Source organism: Rhinolophus ferrumequinum, chromosome 16 (genome assembly GCF_004115265.2).
Source record: "Rhinolophus ferrumequinum isolate MPI-CBG mRhiFer1 chromosome 16, mRhiFer1_v1.p, whole genome shotgun sequence".
NCBI classification, from domain to species: Eukaryota; Metazoa; Chordata; class Mammalia; order Chiroptera; family Rhinolophidae; genus Rhinolophus; species Rhinolophus ferrumequinum.
This window is the reverse complement of record NC_046299.1, coordinates 39,241,362-39,260,025: the sequence shown is the minus strand read 5'-3', so window position 1 is coordinate 39,260,025 and position 18,664 is coordinate 39,241,362. Positions and strand designations below refer to the sequence as shown.

Genomic DNA, 18,664 nt, shown 5'->3' with positions numbered 1-18,664 from the left:
AGAAACCCAATTATATCAGTAATTCTGCTAAATGCAAAGAACTGAATATTCCAATTATAAGACTAAAATTGTCATACTGAATAAAACACAAATCAGATAAAATCCTACCATGTAACAAATTCATTCCACATTAACAGAGAAAAATGATAAAAATCACAATAATAATCTTGCTAGATGTAAAAAAAAGCATTCAATAAAATTCAACAATGATAAAAAATGCTCAATAAACTAAAAACAGAAGGGACCTTAGCAATATGAAGCAAACACCATACTTAATATTGAAATAATGAAAGCTTTCCCTCAGAAATCAAGAAAGGATGCTTGCTATCACTATTTTTATTCAACATGATACTGAAGGTCATAGCTAATGCAACATGAGAAATGAGAGGCATATAGATTGGAAATAAAGAAATGATCATTATTTGCAGGTAACATAAGTGTAGAAAACTTTAGAATTCTACAAAATTTTAAAAAGTGAATTTAGCAAGGTTGCAGGGTACAAGGCAGACATTATAAATTGTTTTTCAGTACAGTAAGAACACACAAATAGGAAAACGAGATGAAAGGTCACTTTTATAACAGGTTTTAAAAATTAGACACCTGGAAATAAATCCAATGAAAAATGTGTAAGACCTCAATGAAGCAATTAAGCCATCAGAAATTAAAGACAACCTAAGTACATCGAATGATATATATACATACATGGAATGGAAGACTCAGTAAGATGTGGTGGTGATCCCAAATTCTTTTGCATGGAAAGGTAAAGATCTACATGCCCTTCCTTTGAATTTGAGAGGGCCTGTGACTGCTTCAACCAATAAACTACAGGATAGATGGTTAAAAGGTCATGCAGCTTTCTCCTCATTCTCTTGGAACACTTGCTCTCCAGATGCTCCCTCTGAGAACTGAGCTGCCAGGCTGAGAGAAGCTCGAGACACACAGAAAGACTTAAATAAGTGCTCTAGTAGATAATTGTCTAGGTGCCAACATCTGAGTGAAGAAGCCTCCAGATGATTTCAGCTGCCAGACATTTAAGTCACCCCCAGCTGAGGCCCTAAGTTTTATGAACAGACCAGCCATTCTTATTGTGCCTCATCCCTAATTCCTGACCCAACAGAATCCATGAACATATAATCAAATGACTTCTTTTACAAGTGAAATTAAATGAATCTCTACCTGCTGCCTTACTGTCAGAACAGTAAAAGAGAAGCACTATAAAAAATGAGAACTTTCGCAAATAATCTGCATTACATTTTTCGGCTATTAAATTGTAATTAAACTTCTGCTTTAAAGAAATTTTGAAAGTCCTAATTTACAGTTGATAGAGTGATAGAACTTAACTTTTAAAATTCAGATGTTATGTTCCATTAATAATCACTTAAATGATGTAAACAAACATTTCTAAAAAGCAGTAGTATCTTAACAGACCAATTCAACAATCTGAATACACTGAAGTTCTACTTATATAGCTATGGCTAAAGAATTAATCACATTTTTCATGGCTGGTCCTAATAAGAATGAATAACAGCATCGATGATTCTACTGCAGAACTCAAATTTTAATTCATTCACTGGACTGGATTTTGAGTCCATTTCAAATGGACTACCAATAAAAAGACATGATGTAAATAGCTTCATGACCAAGTATCTCTTTTAATCTGAAAAATAAACTTCCCCATTCTTTCCATTTTAAAAATACAGAACTGTGACAGCAGGATCTTTTGACACTGAAGCAGTGAATGAATGATGTACAAATGTAAACAGATCACTGTAATAAAATGATAGAAATTAAAAAGTACATGTGGTATTGTTTTTAATCAATAAATTTAAAAGTTACCCCTTTGAAAATTAACTATTAGGGTTGCCCTGGTGTTCTATGTTTGTGACCTAATATCTTTTGATCCTTTGGTGGTTTTTTTATATGAATTTTTAAATTCTTTTATTAAATTTATTGAGGTGACATTGGTTAATAAAATTCTATATATTTCAAGTGTATTATTCTATAACATCATCTGTACATTACATTGTGTCTACCACCGATTCAGTTCTCCTTCCATCACCATATATCTGACCTCCTTTACCCTCTTCTATCACCCTCCTCCCCACCTTACACTCAGGCAACCACTAACCTGTCGTCTGTGTGTATGAGTTTTTGCTTGTTTGGTTGTCTTGTTCATTTGCTGCTTTCAGTTTTATATCCCACATATGAGTGAAATCATATGGTTCTCAACTTTTTCTGTCTCACTTATTTCACTTAGAAGGATAATCTCAAGATCCATCCAAGTTCTCGCAAATGGCAGTATTTCATCTTTAGTTATGGCTGCGTAATATTCCATTGTATAAATGTACCACAGTTTCTTAATCCAGTCATCTACCGATGGGCATTTCGGTTTATGTACCACATCTTTATCCAATCATATATCAAAGGACACTTCAGTTGTTTCCATGTCTTGTCCACCATGAATAATGCTGCAGTGAACATAGGGGTACATATATCTTTATGGATAAACATTTTCAGATTTTTGGGCGTAGACACCATTTTCTATAGTAGTTTTAACAACTTATATTCCCACTAGCAGTTTATGAGGGTTCTTTTTTCTCCATAACCTCTCCAACACTTATTACTGGTCTTGTTGATAACAGTCATTCTAACAGGTGTGAGGTGGTATCTCATTGTGCTTTTGACTTGCATTTCCCTGATAGCTAGTGAAGTTTAGCATTTTTTCATCTATCTGTTGGCCATTTGTATGTCTTCTTGGGAGAAGTATCTGTTCAGGTCCCCTGCCCATTTTTGAACCGGATTGTTTTTTTTCTTGTTGAGTTGTATGAGTTCTTTATACAGTTGGGGTGCCAAAAAAATGTATACAAGTGGACACTTTGGCCAACGTTGCTCAAGCAGTAGTTCTCCATAATCAGAGGTATCTGGACGCTGATGGTAACTTTTAAGCACCTCTTGTAATCGCAGAAGTCAAATGTGACTTGTATTCATCTTTTGTTATCGGTATATATTATTACAATTTTAATAGTTTTCCTTTCTTAAAATGTGTTTACATTTTTTTGACACCCTCTGTATTTTGGATATTAGCCCCTTCTTGGAGGTGTTGTTTGAAAATATCTTTTCCCATTCAGTTGGTTGCCTCTTTGTTTTGTTGACAGTTTCTTTTGCTATGCAGAAGCTTTTTAGTTTGAAATAGTCCCATTTATTTATTGTTGCTTTTACTTCCCTTGCCTTTGAGGTCAAATTCATAAAATCCTAAGACCAAGGTCCATAAGTTTAGTATCCATATTTTCTTCTAGTAATTTATTGTTTCAGGTCTAACATGTAGGCCTCTGATCCATTTTGAGTTAATTCTGGCGTATGGTGACAGATAGCAGTCTAGTTTCTCTTACACGTGGCTTTCCAATTTTCCGAGCACCATTTATTGAAGAGGCTTTCTTTTCCCTACAGTATGTTTTTGGCTCCTTTGTTAAAAATTATTTGCCCATACACACATGGTTTTATTTCTGGGTTCTCAATTCTGTTCCATTAGTGTGTGTGTCTGTTTTTCTGCCAATACTACGTTGTTTTGATTATTGTCACTTTGTAATATAATTTGAAGTCAGGGAGTGTGACAAGTAGTTGATTTCCAAAGTAAATTTTTAATATTCCCTAACCAAGTTCATGAAGGAGTGGGGTAAACAAAGAAAAAATTAATAATACATGGTTTACATAGGAATGTGTAAAGCCTGTATTTCAGGAATCATATGCTTTTGAGACTTTGAGACAGCTGCGGGATGAAGGTGAAGTTGCCTTTACAACCTGTAATACCGATTTACTGTATATGGCAGTTATAAGTGTCCAGAATCCAATTTGAATATGGTTTTCAAGTATGCTTCAAAGCATCCAGGACTTCAAGAGGTAGGATTCTAAATCTCCAAAAGACTCCCTATTTCCCTCACTTCAGGGAGGTCCTTAATTTAATGGTTCATCTATGCAGGGAGGCTCCTGGGTTGGGATTTAGTTATAAAAGGTAACTGATGTAACCTTTGTTAGAATTAAGCCTAAACAACATACCCACATGGTGATCTGACTGATCATTATGCCACCGATGAATTCTGAAGATTTTAGTTAGGAACTTGCGCTCCTTACAAATATGGCTGTACAATTCAGATGTAAGCAAAGGCCAACAAGAGTTAGGCAAGTTTCAAAACTTTAATAAAGAAAAAAAAGACACTTCAAAAAATAAATGCCACACAAATGAAAGTTTATAAAAAAGTGAAAGATATTCATGAAACAAAACCCTTCACTATCAAAATATACTAAAATCTAATGATGTTGAATGTTCAAATTCTGGGTGAATATAGCTTATAATAATATAGCAAGTAAAGTAGTGTTTTTCATGATATGGCTGTCTCAAGACATCACTTAATATAATTACTTTTTAAACTTATATTTTCTTAAATATCCATTTCACAATTCATTTAATTAGTTTACATTCATTTATAAAAACACATTTCTAACAATGGGTTATTTTGTGCTTTAATAATAATGAACCATGGTAAAATACTTAAGTGATTTAAATGATTTGCTAATGACTACACCCATCACAGATTCTTGCACACTTATACAGCTACTGCAATATTCAGAAGAACAAAAACTCTTCTTAAAAATGACAGTCACTCAAGTTTGGTAAGCATGCTAATAATTAGAGATGTATTTTTCCCAAGTTAAAACATTAGAACTTTCTAGCTGATTTTAAAATCTGCAAAGATAACCTCATTTAAACTACTTTTAACTGGCAATTTATAAAAACAGAGGAAAGCATCACTTTAGAATTTTCTCTATAACTTCTATAGTAAAAAATGGATGTCCTCTTTCAAACTGTGATGGCACTAAAATTCTATTTTAGAAATTCTAGATTTTAAAATGTGAAGAAATACAATGTCAGTTATATCTAGAGGGGTATTTTAATGAATTAACCTAATTATTCTTCAGGTCTATTAAAGACTTTTCTTCAAGGTAGGTGACACTACCTTATACACACACCTTTATCCATTTTAAATGTGATCCAAGAAGAACCCCAACTTACTCTAAATTCTCTTCTATAACAAGGGACCAATGTAAATCATTTAGACCGAAAACTTAGTAAACAGATACAAACTTAAAGCAATAAAATATAAATAATTAATGATGATTAATTAGCCAAACCAACAGACCTCATTCTCAGAATTTGGAATTAATTTTCATGCAAAATTTTATATAGCTTTGATCCTGACTTACAAAGTAAGTTTTTTCCCTCTATCTTTTTAAGTAACCAAGACAAATAGTAGAAAAAGCATTTTATTTATATGGAAAAAGCTACATTAAGATCTGTAAAAGGTATCATTATAATATGGCCTATACAGAAAAAAATTCAAATGTGAATAGCAACAAATAAAAGGTACACATCTCCTACTTAGCAGTGCAATTAATTCACATTGCAATAAAGTTAAGTCAAGTATACCAAAATCAAAACAAGTGTTTCTCCATAATCAGTATACTGAGAATTACAGTGTAAAGATCATTCAGGTTTAAGAAATCTGCAATCGATCTACAGAATACCCTAAGACAAGGGAGACAGACAGTAAATTCATTTAATGATCAGCTGTTGGGTTTTTCAATACTGTTCACAGGAAAAAAGTAATGAGTTGACATAATGTAAATAGAATATATTTAGTCTATACAGTAAAAAAATACAAATTATAAAGTGAGCTAACCAAGAATGAAATCTGAATACAGATTTATAAAACGGACGACATAGATAACACATACAGTATTTCTCATGTAAAAACATCTAGTTTCAGCAAAAAATAATTTGGTTGCTTTTCAGACGCACTGTAGATCTTGTAACCTGAAGAGGCAGATGTCCAAGTATCTTAAAAACCATAATAAATGTCTTTCTCAATGCATATAAAATGATAAATGCTCTCATCACAGTCTTAAGGATATTTTTGGAAGTATGGTTTGTCTTGCTTCAGAAATACATTTAAAATGGGTAAAAATCAAAGGATTTAATGGTACAATGAAACAGTAAACAGTGCTCAATTTACTGCTAATATTGAAAAAAACCTAGATTTTACAGTACTCTGGTATATATGAAAATGTTTTAAATTTTACATTGCATATTTCTGAGTCCATTCTCTTGCGTGTCTGTTGTATCTGTGGGCATACAAAAGGGATACAGTAAAAATATACAAACTGAATCTTTTAGAAGATCTACCTGTATAGTCTACCTTTTTATGCTTAACTGCAATAACCATACATACAGCATTTATTGGGTCAATGTGACTTAGGCTTATGAATAAATAAAACAGAAAAAAGTGATTTTTTAACTGATGGATTTCTCTACAACCTATGTGAAAACATACCTGAATGATAAACAACAAAATGAAAAAAACAGTTTCTAATGAAAATATATAAAAGACAATGGGCATTATTTGTAAACTGCGAATGAACCACTGGTACCAGTAAGATGAAACACCTTAAAAACTAGGTCAGTTTGGGGGTGAAGGGGGGCAGTTAGGGTTAACTTCTCTTCCTGGGAGAAGATAAGGAATATAATATTCAATACTTTCCAATTATCAAATGTTTTCATTTTAAATTTACTATCTAGAATTATACATTCTTCTCGTACCAAAAATATAACATACTGTGCTAATGCACAACATGTACTCTTAAATTGTAAAAGATTAAACTGTATGTGGGAAGGAATAGCATTTTTGGTAAAAAACGAATAGAGTTTAAAAAGAAAGGTTTACTCTACTGGAAAGATAAACTTATAAGTATAAGCAACCTATTGGGTAGACTACATAAAAATGTTCCCATGCAGAAACTAATATAAGTAAACACTTACTTTTCTTTGTCTGATTTATAGATTTGTGCAATATCTGGTACTAAGGGATCATCTGGATTGGGATCACAAAGTAGAGAACATATGGACAATAAAACTAGATTTAAAAGAGAACATCATGTTAGATAATGATATTTCTACTTTATACAATTACATGAAAATGATTTCATTGAATATAGACAATGAACTTTATAGAAAACAAAATAAAATGAACACAGTAAATTAATTTTAATTTTTAATTTTTAAAATTATAAAAATTTATAATATACTATACAACGTACATAATAAAAATTTTTATAATTTTATAATGTACCATACAATGTATATAAAATTATTATAACTTTTAAAGTTTTAAATTGTTTGAATTTGTATTTATTTTAAAAATGTGAATCTCTAAAGTAGCTATTAACAACCTTAAACTCAAGAGTTCTCTACAAAAATATTTTTAGGTAACACAAACAATACCCCATATAGTACATAATCAAAAAATTTTTAGAATAGCATCCTAACTTTAGATGTTTCTTTTTGAGATACTTTTGTACTTCAATGAGAAAACTGTCCATTTTTTATTCTATTTTAATGCAAAAAATCTGTGTTCTAATCAATTCAAGGTAAAGCAATCAAATTACAGTCAACAGTCCAAACCATTTGGACAGTGTTCATGTACTTTTTTACTTTGGCTTAGTGCTGTAGACTGTCTACAAAGAAGGAAAATTTGTAAGACTTTTTCCAATGAATTTTTTATTCTGTGTATATTATTTGTATCACATGCATTTAAAAATAATGTAAATAGTTTTATAGATAACTTGAATATTTTAAAATACAGACGAAAACTGAAAAAGTAGTAATTTCCTGCCATATATCAAAATACTAATACAAATAACTACACACACACACAAAATATCTAAGTATCTGAAAAAGTAGGGAAGAAGGACTCCGGTTCCTCATTTTCTGTTTTAATTGCATGCCACCACTGAGGGGGTCTGTGGATGGAATCTTTGGAACAACCTTCCATCTCCAGCCTCCTCTATTATGTTCCTTTAGCTTTTCCTATTCTTACAAATCCACAGGTGAACTTATAAAGCAGAGTTGATTATTAAATGACACAGAAAGGGAGTGCTAAGGGCTAATGAAAACACTAATATTTTAATTCTTCTAGCCAATAAAATTTCAAGTCTTGTATGTTAAACCACAATTATCTGGGCTCATGTGTCCAGAACGTTTCCAGACTAAACTCATGATAAAAAGCAAAATAAGACAGTTAAAATACAGAGAAGTGAAAAAATGTACAAACAATGGGCAGGTATAAGCTACCTTATAAAATAAGCAAGAGGCAAGTCCCTCACCTCCCCACTCCACTGCCAAGAGCCATGAGCCCTGATTTCACTATTATGCACACAAATCAAATGTTTTAAGATAAAGAAAAAGGAAGAGTTAACATTCACTTGAGTGCTTACTATGTGCCAGGTACATAGGGACCCTATGTGCTAATACTATTATAATCCTCATTTTACATACAAGGAAACAAAGGCTGTGTGATACTGTTCTTAAATGACAGTTCACAGAAGCCAACACTACTAATTATTCTTTATAAAAAGCTACCAATGTCAGAAGATAAGTTCTCAACATCTGGCAGTCTGCCATTTCTTTTATATGTGCAAGTACAAAGCCACTGTGCCAAATGAATTACAATTTGTGATGCCATTCCAGGAAAGAGTATATTAATTTGAATAACCCTTTGACACAGAATCTTTCCTACATCTAGCACGTTAACAGTTACACTACGTGAAAATTTTTAAAAAGAGACTAGAATCTCTATGAACATTTTGTACAAACAATTTAGGTCAGAACAACTGTCCTTCAATACCTAACGGACCTAAAGGGTATTACTTTATCTAATACTTGAAATAATTGTGGCTGCAGACCCTGCTTTCTATATCTTTCATCACTTTTAAAAAACAAATTATATATTCAGGTAGCACTTATTAAAATTTTTTTTAAATGACCATAGATTTCTCCCCTGAATCCTTCAAGAGAAATAATTTTCTTAAATTTTATAAAAAGGAAAAACTACCAGTTACTTCAGGGGCACATGCTTCTAACTTAAAACAATACTTGCCAACTGCAGGTTCTCTTCTGTTAGAGAAACAAGACATGAATTAAGAGGACTGGTACAGCAAAGAGTATTGGTTAATGAAACAAAAATGGCTTCAGATGGCCTACGTACACATCTGATAATTCACCAAAGAACACTGATACATATCTGTGAAAGTTGAGAATCCACATGGATTATGTATCAGTTATTATAACAATGCTCTTGATTATTCAAAGTTTAGACTAATATGTTATATGTACTGCATTATTCTAAAGTGTGAAATGTCTTTCATTTTCAATCATTTATCAGCCTAATCTGATAATTCTCCTTAGATGAAGTAAAACAGATGTGAAGCTTTACTCATTATGTCAATCATTCCATTTAATGAATGGGACAACTGGCCCTAAAATCTTGTATTTCTCTCTCTCTCTCTCTCTCTCTCTCTCTCTCTCTTTCGCTCTCTCTCAAGATAAAGTCAAAACTAAAGCATAAAATGTCAAGAGACTTATCCCTAAATTTCTAGCTCTAACATTTTAAATTTATTTTATTTCAACATTTAGATTTCAACCCCCAAGCTATTTGCTAAAAGCAATCCCCATCAACTCCCCAAGCTAATTGCTAAAACCAAAAGAGTAATATAAGAGTTATGAAAGCAAAACAAAATCAAAGCAGAAGAAAACACAGTAGACTGTTTTTTAAAAAAATCTTTGGTCTTGGTCCTTAGATAACATCTGCTGTATTTTTCCAAATGTTATAAATCTAATAAATAAAATTACCTTTTGATACAGTCAGAGCTGGTGACCATTGTGACCTCAGGATATCAAGACAAATACTTCCATTACTGTTTATGTTGGGGTGGTAAATTTTTGTTGTGAAAGCAATCTAAACATACAACAAAACAAAACAAAAATGTGACAATCCAAGAACTATGCACAAAACAGAACCAATTTGCTCTAGGGTAAAATGTCCTCATTTTTACATGACCCTAGTAGAGAAATGTATTCAACAAAAACTGAATGAGTATCTACTTTGTGCACGCGTAGTTTTAGCTACAGTTGTACCTCGGTTTTCGAACACAATCTGTTCCGGAAGACGATTAGAGTTCTGAAACATTCAAAAACTGAGGCGTGGTTTCCCCAGAGAAAGTCACGCAAAATGGATTAATCTGTTCCAGACCTTTAAAATCAACCCCTAAAACTGCAAATTGAGCATGAATTTTACTATCTAATGAATGATACCATAGATCCACAAAAATTTACGGCATTTATAAACCGAAATGTTCGTCAACGGAGACATTCAAAAACTGAGGTACCACCGTACTGGGAATGGGAAAGCAAATAAAGTCAGTTTCCCACCCCCCAACAGAAATTGAGAAGTATTTTGGAGAGTGCAATAAATAAGTCTATAATAGGTGCTATGACTGGTTGAGTAGCACCTGAAATAATTAGCCATGGCTTTCTTCATCCCTTAAAGTAATCCTTTTCTTAATTTGATTGTCAGTGACACCTGGAAGTGACAGCAGGATTTAAAAATGGGGTGCTCACCCTGTTCTAGGGGAAAGCTCAGAGGCCTCAGCTTGTTACCTGTCCTAAGAAATCCACCAAGAATCCTAATCTTCCACAAGAGTTGTTATATTGCTTCATATATATAATGTTAATCAGGTGTTTTTTATTAAAATCTAAAATAATTATTTCCTGAGTGACAGAATTTGTTAATGATTTTCTCTCTCCATGATATTCCCATCATTTGTTTCTTCTTTAGATCTAAATTAAATTTAGCAAGAACATGTTTTTATTTCCCATACCACACTAACTTGAGTGCCATATTTACTTTTGTATTCTCCAATGTAACAGAACATGGTAGGTGCTCGGTAAATGTTTGTTGAATACTTAAAACTGAGAAAAAAGAATCAACTTTGGAAAGATAATCTCCTGAATGGAAAAGTCTAATTCTTGATAATAAAAATCTTCCCAAACTACACATATCTAATGAAGAGGAAAAGAAGTAAGGCACCTAATTTATAACATAACAGATACTGACTTTTGTTTTACAGACGTAGTACAATATTAGAGTACAAAAGCATTTTTTAAGGTTCAGTGGTTTTATAGAACAGTTTAAACATGCTAACCCATCTTGGACATCATAAACATCTCTGCATATATCTCTGACATAGAAGTCACATGAATCACAAAAATAAAAATACCTTTGGTGGTTTAAAAGGATAGTCTGTCGGAAAATGTACAGTGAGAAAGAAGACTCCACCTTGATATGCGCTATCAGGCTGAAATTACAAAATATTTGCATCAGTGTTTGAGTACTGTATTCATTTGGTAACCTAAAATGATCCTTCCCTCCCCCCAAAAACTGTCAGTTTGAAAAATACGCCATCATTTTGTCATAAGTTCTAATCATTTACCTTGAAAACAGGTTTTCCTTTGCAGGGGTGAAGGAGGATATTCCAACAATCATGATAACATCATAGAGTTTAAAACAAATAAAAGATAGGACACACGCAGTGGTGTGACTTGCCCAAGCAAATCTGCTTACGAGTACAGATTTTTAAACGTCAGTATACACACAACACTGCTATGAGAAAAGCATAATTTTCTGCAGTAGTAATCAGTATGAAAACAAGGGTTGAGGCTAGTGTTTACCTTCTTATTTACAAAACAAGTTCTGACGGTCCTTTCAGGGGCAAGAATGGAGATGAACTGAACAAGTTATAAAAAGGACCTCAAATCTTTACTTAGTAAGTTTATAAAATACTGAGGAAAATGCAAAAAACAAAGCCCCAAACAAAATTAATAAATTCAATATCCATGGAATTAGCAAATTAACAAGAGGAATTTAAATTTGGCCATGTCTTTATGATCATTAGAAAATAGAATGTTACAAGCAAGGGAAAAAAAGACAAACTTTTTAAAGGTAGCAAAAATACCTAAAATTCTATTTTAATTCCTTTATATTTAATTAAATTTATCCTGTTATATAACATCTTGGTAGTAATAGCAAAATTATCATTAATTACTTCTTCCTTAAGTTTCTGCATACATAGTAGAGGACTATATTGTATAATTATTCTTACTATATATAGTTTAATTCTAGTTCATCAAAAATTATAAGGAATGTAGAAAATATAAGTGAATTATAATTGCCAGACATGGTCTGCTTAGATATTCAAATGATACTACCGAGTAGCATGCTTATGTTTCTAAAATAAAGGGGATATGAGTAACATAATTGTAACCATTTGCTACATGTAATTCACCTAAGAAATAGTTTTGAAGGGCTATAATTCAAATGGTGGGGATGGGACTTTAAATGATAGTATTTTGAAGGTTCTTAGTAAGCAATGAAAAACAAACAGAATTAACTAGACTCTTATTGAAAGTTGTTAAGTAAATATGTTGCAATTTACGCTTTAAAAAGCTAACTTAACAATTTAGTAATTTGAGACACTAGCCCAGGACTCCTGCTCTGAAAATTCAATAATTGTTTTGTTTTATAAGTTAAACACAAGTCAATATAATTAAAAACTCTATGGTTTACTAGATGAAGTTTTTTCGGGAGAGGGAGGAAAGAATGAAAACATGTTACCCATGTACTGTCACCCAGAAAGCAGATTTGATATGCAATCAGATTTTTGCTCATAGAAAGGAAAGTCTGTTTCAAGTCAGAATTGCCTCTGAGGTGTAGAGAGAAATAATCTTAATAAAGTGTTAAGCGTTAAGAGAAGCTAGTTGTAAAATAGTAGGTAATTTTGACTTCAGGATAATGCAACAAACCAAAAACAGCAAACTCATGGGGTGGCAAAGATAGATCCACTGCAGTATTTTATCAGTTCTCTCTCACAAACAGGAACAGTGATGAAACTTACTGCAAACTGGTACTGGTTACTTGTAGGAATTCTATGATTGGGTTAATTAGACTTATTTCTGACCTAATAAAACTGTTGATGTGAGAATAATTATGCTTAGTTCTGAACTGGCTTTTTGTGTTTAAAAAAAAAAAAAAAAGAAAAAAGAAACACAAAGCCAGGTTGCAAATTGTGGGTGATCCATTACTATGTGTAACGATCAAGGATTTGGCAAAGGAAAACAGATCATAGTGATCCTAGCAAGTATTTGCCATCAGTGCTCTAGAAAATTATCATAAACCCTTTAATCATATTTTGCTTCCTGAGTGATTCAGATACAAGAAAATTCAACCTGAGCCACAAACATCTGATCAAAGGTGAAATGGCAAGAATGAAGTATGGCTGAGGGGATTAATTTCATATATATGAATCATACTTACAGGCCCCATAATAGTTGCTTGCCAGTGGAACACTGAAACAAACAAAGGAGTTTTGGAGTCATTAACAGATGTTCAAACCTATATTACTAATGGTAGCAAAATGCTAGTAATAAAGCAAAGCTTACAGTCATCCCCCACAGGTCCAGCTGAACAATGAGCAGGTGGATCGCGTTGTAGATCACTTAATTCCTGAAGCAAAGCAAAAATACTTAATGTTAATTCTTTTTCCAGTGAAATAAGCATAATGATCCACGAACACGCAAACTACCAACTTTACTTTAAAACCATTTTACGGAGTTCCATTAAAAAATATGAAAACATAAAATGTGCTGTCACCAAGTGGTAAAAGAGTAGGGAATAAGGTATTCAATTCTTTCATAAAACAGCTCCAAAACTTGAAAAAAATTAAATGGATTAAAATGTTGTTTTTCTTTAATATCCCTAAGACAAAAATATTCAATGAGCATCTATTGCAGGCAAGGTAATGTATGTAAGTACTAAGCATACAATATATAAGAAATCGGTCTTACTTCAACAGCTTTACAATCTAATTTGGCCGAGTGAAGACTCACAGAAAGATGGATATTTAAGGAACAAGCTGAAGGTTAAGTGAAAAGAAAAGAGAGCAGTCAGGCCATATTTTGAAGCCTAGCACATTGAATCATATGCTCTTTTCTGCTCTCCAGAGCAAAGGAAGGATCCTGGGTTTGACACAGGTTTAGAGTCAGCCAGTCCTGGGTTGGCATCCCAGTTCTACTATAACTAGCTCTATGATCCTGGAGAAATGACTTAATTTCTTTGCCTTCAGTTGGGAAGGATCTGATTACTTCCAAGGATAAAAGGTATAAATTCAATATAAAGAAGTATATATATTAGGACTTAAGAACCTAATTTAGTTTGAAATATCAGGGAATGCCTCTGGGAAAGTGATATTTAAGCTGAAATCTAATTCAGTCGTAGTTAGTTTGGGGAGAAATAAGTAACATTGTGAGGTAGGGTGGCATAAAATGAGGTTGAAAAAGTAGGCAGAGGCCAGGCAGAAAACTGAGACTATAGACCCTATTAAAGATTTGGGGGTTTACACCAGTGCGTTGAGAGGTGTTTTAAGAAGTGGCATGATCTGATTTAAAAGATGGCTCCACGGGTCTAAGTGTTGAATGGATTAGAGATGGGAAGAGGAGAAGCTACGAGATTAGTTACTACTACAGGCAAAAAAATAGGGGCCTGGACTGGAGAAGTGGCAACGAGATAAACGTGGATAAAATCTGAGGTATTTTAAAGGGCCTACCTATTACAGGATCTGATGATGAATTACTTGTGCAGAGTAAGGACAAATGTCAGAGATATGTATCATGCAGATTAGTGGCCGCTCACATTTACTGGAGGTGTTATCACCCTAACAATCCTCAGAGGTAGGTGTCGTTATGCTCCCCATGTTACGTGTCAAAAGCAGAGGTGACACACTTCACTGTGTGCTCCCATAACTAGCATGTATAGGGTGGGACTGGGATTCAAACCCTAGCAGTCGCATTTCTGGCTTTTTAGCTTCACAAATGTGCAAATGTAGATGCTATTTACCGAGATGGGGGATGCCGGAAGGTAAGTTAATTTGGAAGGTAGACATGGAACCTGTGATGCCTGTGACAGGAACTTTAGTTCAACCTACAGGGCGGGAGCTTAGAAGAGGCCTACACTAGAAGTCGGAAAATCATTCCGATTTCTGTATACCAGGTATTTTAAACCCTGGGAACGATGTAAACATTTCGTGGAACACACGTAAACAAAGCACACATTCCATTAAATCTAATATACCATCGACCATAAATCATATCCCTATTTTACGTATCAATAATTAAGGAGGACTACTGCCAATTAATTTTAAGACATCATCCACTATCACATACATCCAGATTTTAGAAATGTTAAAATGAAAAAGATGTGCACATTAGAACACACTGCAATATGGTAATTATGGCAATGAGTTCAGTGTTCTAATAGAGACAAACAAGAAGAGGACATGGTGGGGAGAGGCTTTCCTAGGAAAGTGATATATGAGCTACATGATTAAGCCACGTGAAAACTCAAGTGTCCTTCTTCCAAGTCTTCCAGTCTTTTCCAATATATCTTGGTATTTTCAGTTTTGGTTTTATTGCTGGTTTTTGTTTTGTTTTTTTGTTTTTGTTTTCCAGTTAGTGCTGTGCTTCTCTTCCTGACAAAAACTTAGTTAGCAGCTCCTTTGGTAGAGGTATAGTTAAGCAATAAAGAGAAAGAGTTGAGTCTTCCACTTAGCAATAGTGGTTAAAAAGCAAGGCTTTGAAGTTCAAGTCCAGATGCCATCACTCACTTGTGACATGACCTCGGGCAAAACATTTTTTTCTCTCCTAATCTTAGTTTTCTTTAATGTAAAAGTGGCCTTACTACTTCCATCTGTAGTTTCTATGATGAACAAGTGAAATGATAGATGAGAAATGTACAACAGTCTCTGGTACATAGTAAGCATTCAAATCAATGTGAAGATAATATGAAATTGATTAACAACCATCAAATTCTCTGCAGCGGAATTATTTAACTCGTTTAAATGATGGGGGAAGGAGTTCATAAGTCACAGCCCCATGGCTGGAATGGCTGTGCTTTATTTAACAGTTTCCAGTGTGGACTTTTAGGAGATTGCTTCTGAAAATATGCATCCTGTGGAGTTTTCTAAACAGTATAAATGAGACTTCTTTGCCCTTATTTTAACTAGAAAATTAGTTACTTAAAAAATGATAGTCTAATCGTGGTTTAAAAAACCATTAATGATCTGCATGTATATATTTTACATAGATAATGTATATTGAATAAATCATACATACACATAAATACATACCAATTTATTTTGTGTACAAACAACAAAAAAAACCCAAAACTGTTTATGTCACTTGGAATAGCCTTGAATCACGTTCAAATTTCAAATGTCAGACCGCTCTTCAAATCCCTTTAAAATATTACAGAAAAACAAAAGTTATCATGCTCTTATATTTTTGTGCCCTGATTCTGCCTCCTATGTAAGGAGACGTTAGAGCTAAGGATGAGAGAGAGAAAAAAATCTAACCACAGAACTGCTAAGTCCAGGTTCTTAAGGTGTCTATGGAAAGCTCACTCATTATAGAAAACTACAAAAGCTGATGGTACGTCAAACATTCCTAATAGTCACACTGACCATTGCTACTAATGGAACTAATGCGTTGGTGAGAAGACTTACACGTCCTAGACTTTTTAGGGGGGCCTAATTTTCTAATGTTCTATCCCTTTTGTCAAACCATGTGCCTGGAAATATGCCGTTGTTTGGAAACGTGTAATTAAAACAACAGAAACAAAAGGCATAATACTCTCCCTCACCCACAAAAATACAGACCTTAAATTTGAAGAAAGAAAATGTGAAGAATTCTGAGATGTGCTAAGGAGGTGAAAATATAAAACAAACCAAACCCCACCTTTTTTTGCTCTTTGTCTACTCCGTAGCCAGTGTGCTTTTAGATGAGACACAAGAAATCATGGACTACTTACACTTGTAAAATTCTCCCTTTTAATTTAGTTTACTCCAAGGTTTTCGGAAACTGCCATATGATCTGATTTATGCTCTCTGTTATAACCGACATTCTTCGTTATCTGCTTCTAGCATCACAGGCACATATGGAGTATTAAAAATAATGTAGTGCTTCTTGCATTATTCCAAAAGGAAATGTTAGGATTAGTAATCTCTTCCTCTGCTCCTCTCTGCACTCTAAGAATTAGCACTGAATCATAAAAACTGCTCAAGTCCATAAGGATCCTCCTAAGAGCTAAGGCTCACCTCCACATATCTCACTGCTAATGGAAACCCCTCTAAAGTACAGTTTATGACACTGACGCTCCCTTCCTGAACACCCACCTCTTCCTGTTCCACTACTACTCTGAAATCCAGGATGCACCCCATAGGTAGCCTCCCAATAACTGTGTCACTAGCCCCTCAGGCCTCCTGCCTTGGCGTTCATGGCCATGTTTTTACCCCATGCCCATTAAAAGTAAAAGGTCTCAAGACAAAGCTCTTAAAACCATTCCATTTTAATTAAGTATTCTATCGCGCGCACGTGTGTTATAAAAGCAAAGCAGTGATTAGGAGGGAAAGACCAAAAAGAGCAATGGAGGGCCATTTGGTAATAACTGTGAAAGTGGAAATACGTATGGTGTCTGACCCAGTAATATAACCTCATAGTAATAACTGTCCAAATAGTCAAAGATATATAGGTATATATAGAGAGATGTTCAGTGAGACATTTTCTATAATTACGAAAAACTGAGAATAACCTAAAGGCTCACCAACAAGGGAATGGTTTCATGATACAGCCATATTGCGAAACACTGTGCAGGCATTAAAAAGAAGGAGCTAGATCTCCATATGTTGACATTAAAGAATGTTGTGCGAATATAATGTAGTGTTTGCGTGAAAACTACAAGTTGCAGAAGAGTATGTCTATTAGATCCCATAATATATACACATTTTATACATGCATTAAAAAAAATATACACCAAAATATTAAAAGAATATACACCAAAATATTAACAGTAGTTACCTCTGGGAGTGGGTTGTCACTTTTTATTTATGTCTTCTAAGACAGTGTTTCAATTTTTTACAGTACTTTTGCAACTTTTTAAAGAAAAAACAATGATTTTATTCAGGTTCTTATACATTTTAAAAGAGATGAAATGATACTGCTTTTTTTCGCTACATATACTATAAAGATCTTCTGTTTTCATTAAATTTTTTTATACGGAAAGACTGAGGAACTTTCACAGATCAGAGGATACATATACTAAAGAGACACAACAACTAATACCAACACGTGATCCCAGACTGGATCCCCAAACAGGAAAAGGAGAGTGAAAAAAAACCTGTGAAATCTGAATTAGGTCTGTAACTTATAGTAGCATACCAATGTTACTTTCCTCATTTTGATAACAGCACTATGGTTATCTAAGTGTAAAGATGAGGGAACCTTAAGTGAAGAACATTTGTGAACCTTCTGTGTTATTTTTACAACTTTTCTGTAAAACTAAAATTATTTTAATGTAAAAAATGTAGAACTTTTTTTTTTATATATTCCAAAACTTAACTACTCTCTTTCCTAAGAAAATAGTTTCATTTCCTGTATTCCCTATATCTAACAATGGAATATTATTAGTCACCAGCTCAAAATATCAGCATTGTTTTGACTTTCTCTCATCCTTTGTATATAGTCAGATGAAAAGTAATATAATACATTATACCTCAATACCCATTATATTATTTACCATAGTTACCTCCAAAAACAATTACAGTTCAACTATAATTGTTTCCCAATACTCTGTGTATTATTTGCATAATAATCTTTTAAAAGCACAACTCT

General features: G+C 33.4%; 1 protein-coding gene across 2 annotated transcripts in view; it reads right to left on the bottom strand.

The window, feature by feature from the left end:
- Positions 1–4,235: 4,235 nt before the first annotated feature.
- UBE2D1 (ubiquitin conjugating enzyme E2 D1) overlaps positions 4,236–18,664 on the bottom strand; it is a 30,100-nt gene continuing 15,671 nt past the window's right edge. Inside the window, exons 2-7 of one of the 2 annotated variants that reach the window (XM_033131357.1) lie at positions 13,385–13,448; positions 13,260–13,291; positions 11,167–11,244; positions 9,740–9,845; positions 6,872–6,965; positions 4,236–6,188 (exon numbers count right to left, since the gene is read on the bottom strand). In XM_033131357.1, the coding sequence (XP_032987248.1) occupies positions 6,125–6,188; positions 6,872–6,965; positions 9,740–9,845; positions 11,167–11,244; positions 13,260–13,291; positions 13,385–13,448 (438 nt within the window). In that variant the 3' untranslated portion in view covers positions 4,236–6,124. The remainder of the gene's footprint in view (positions 6,189–6,871; positions 6,966–9,739; positions 9,846–11,166; positions 11,245–13,259; positions 13,292–13,384; positions 13,449–18,664) is intronic. The other variant, XM_033131358.1, reaches the window with a different exon arrangement.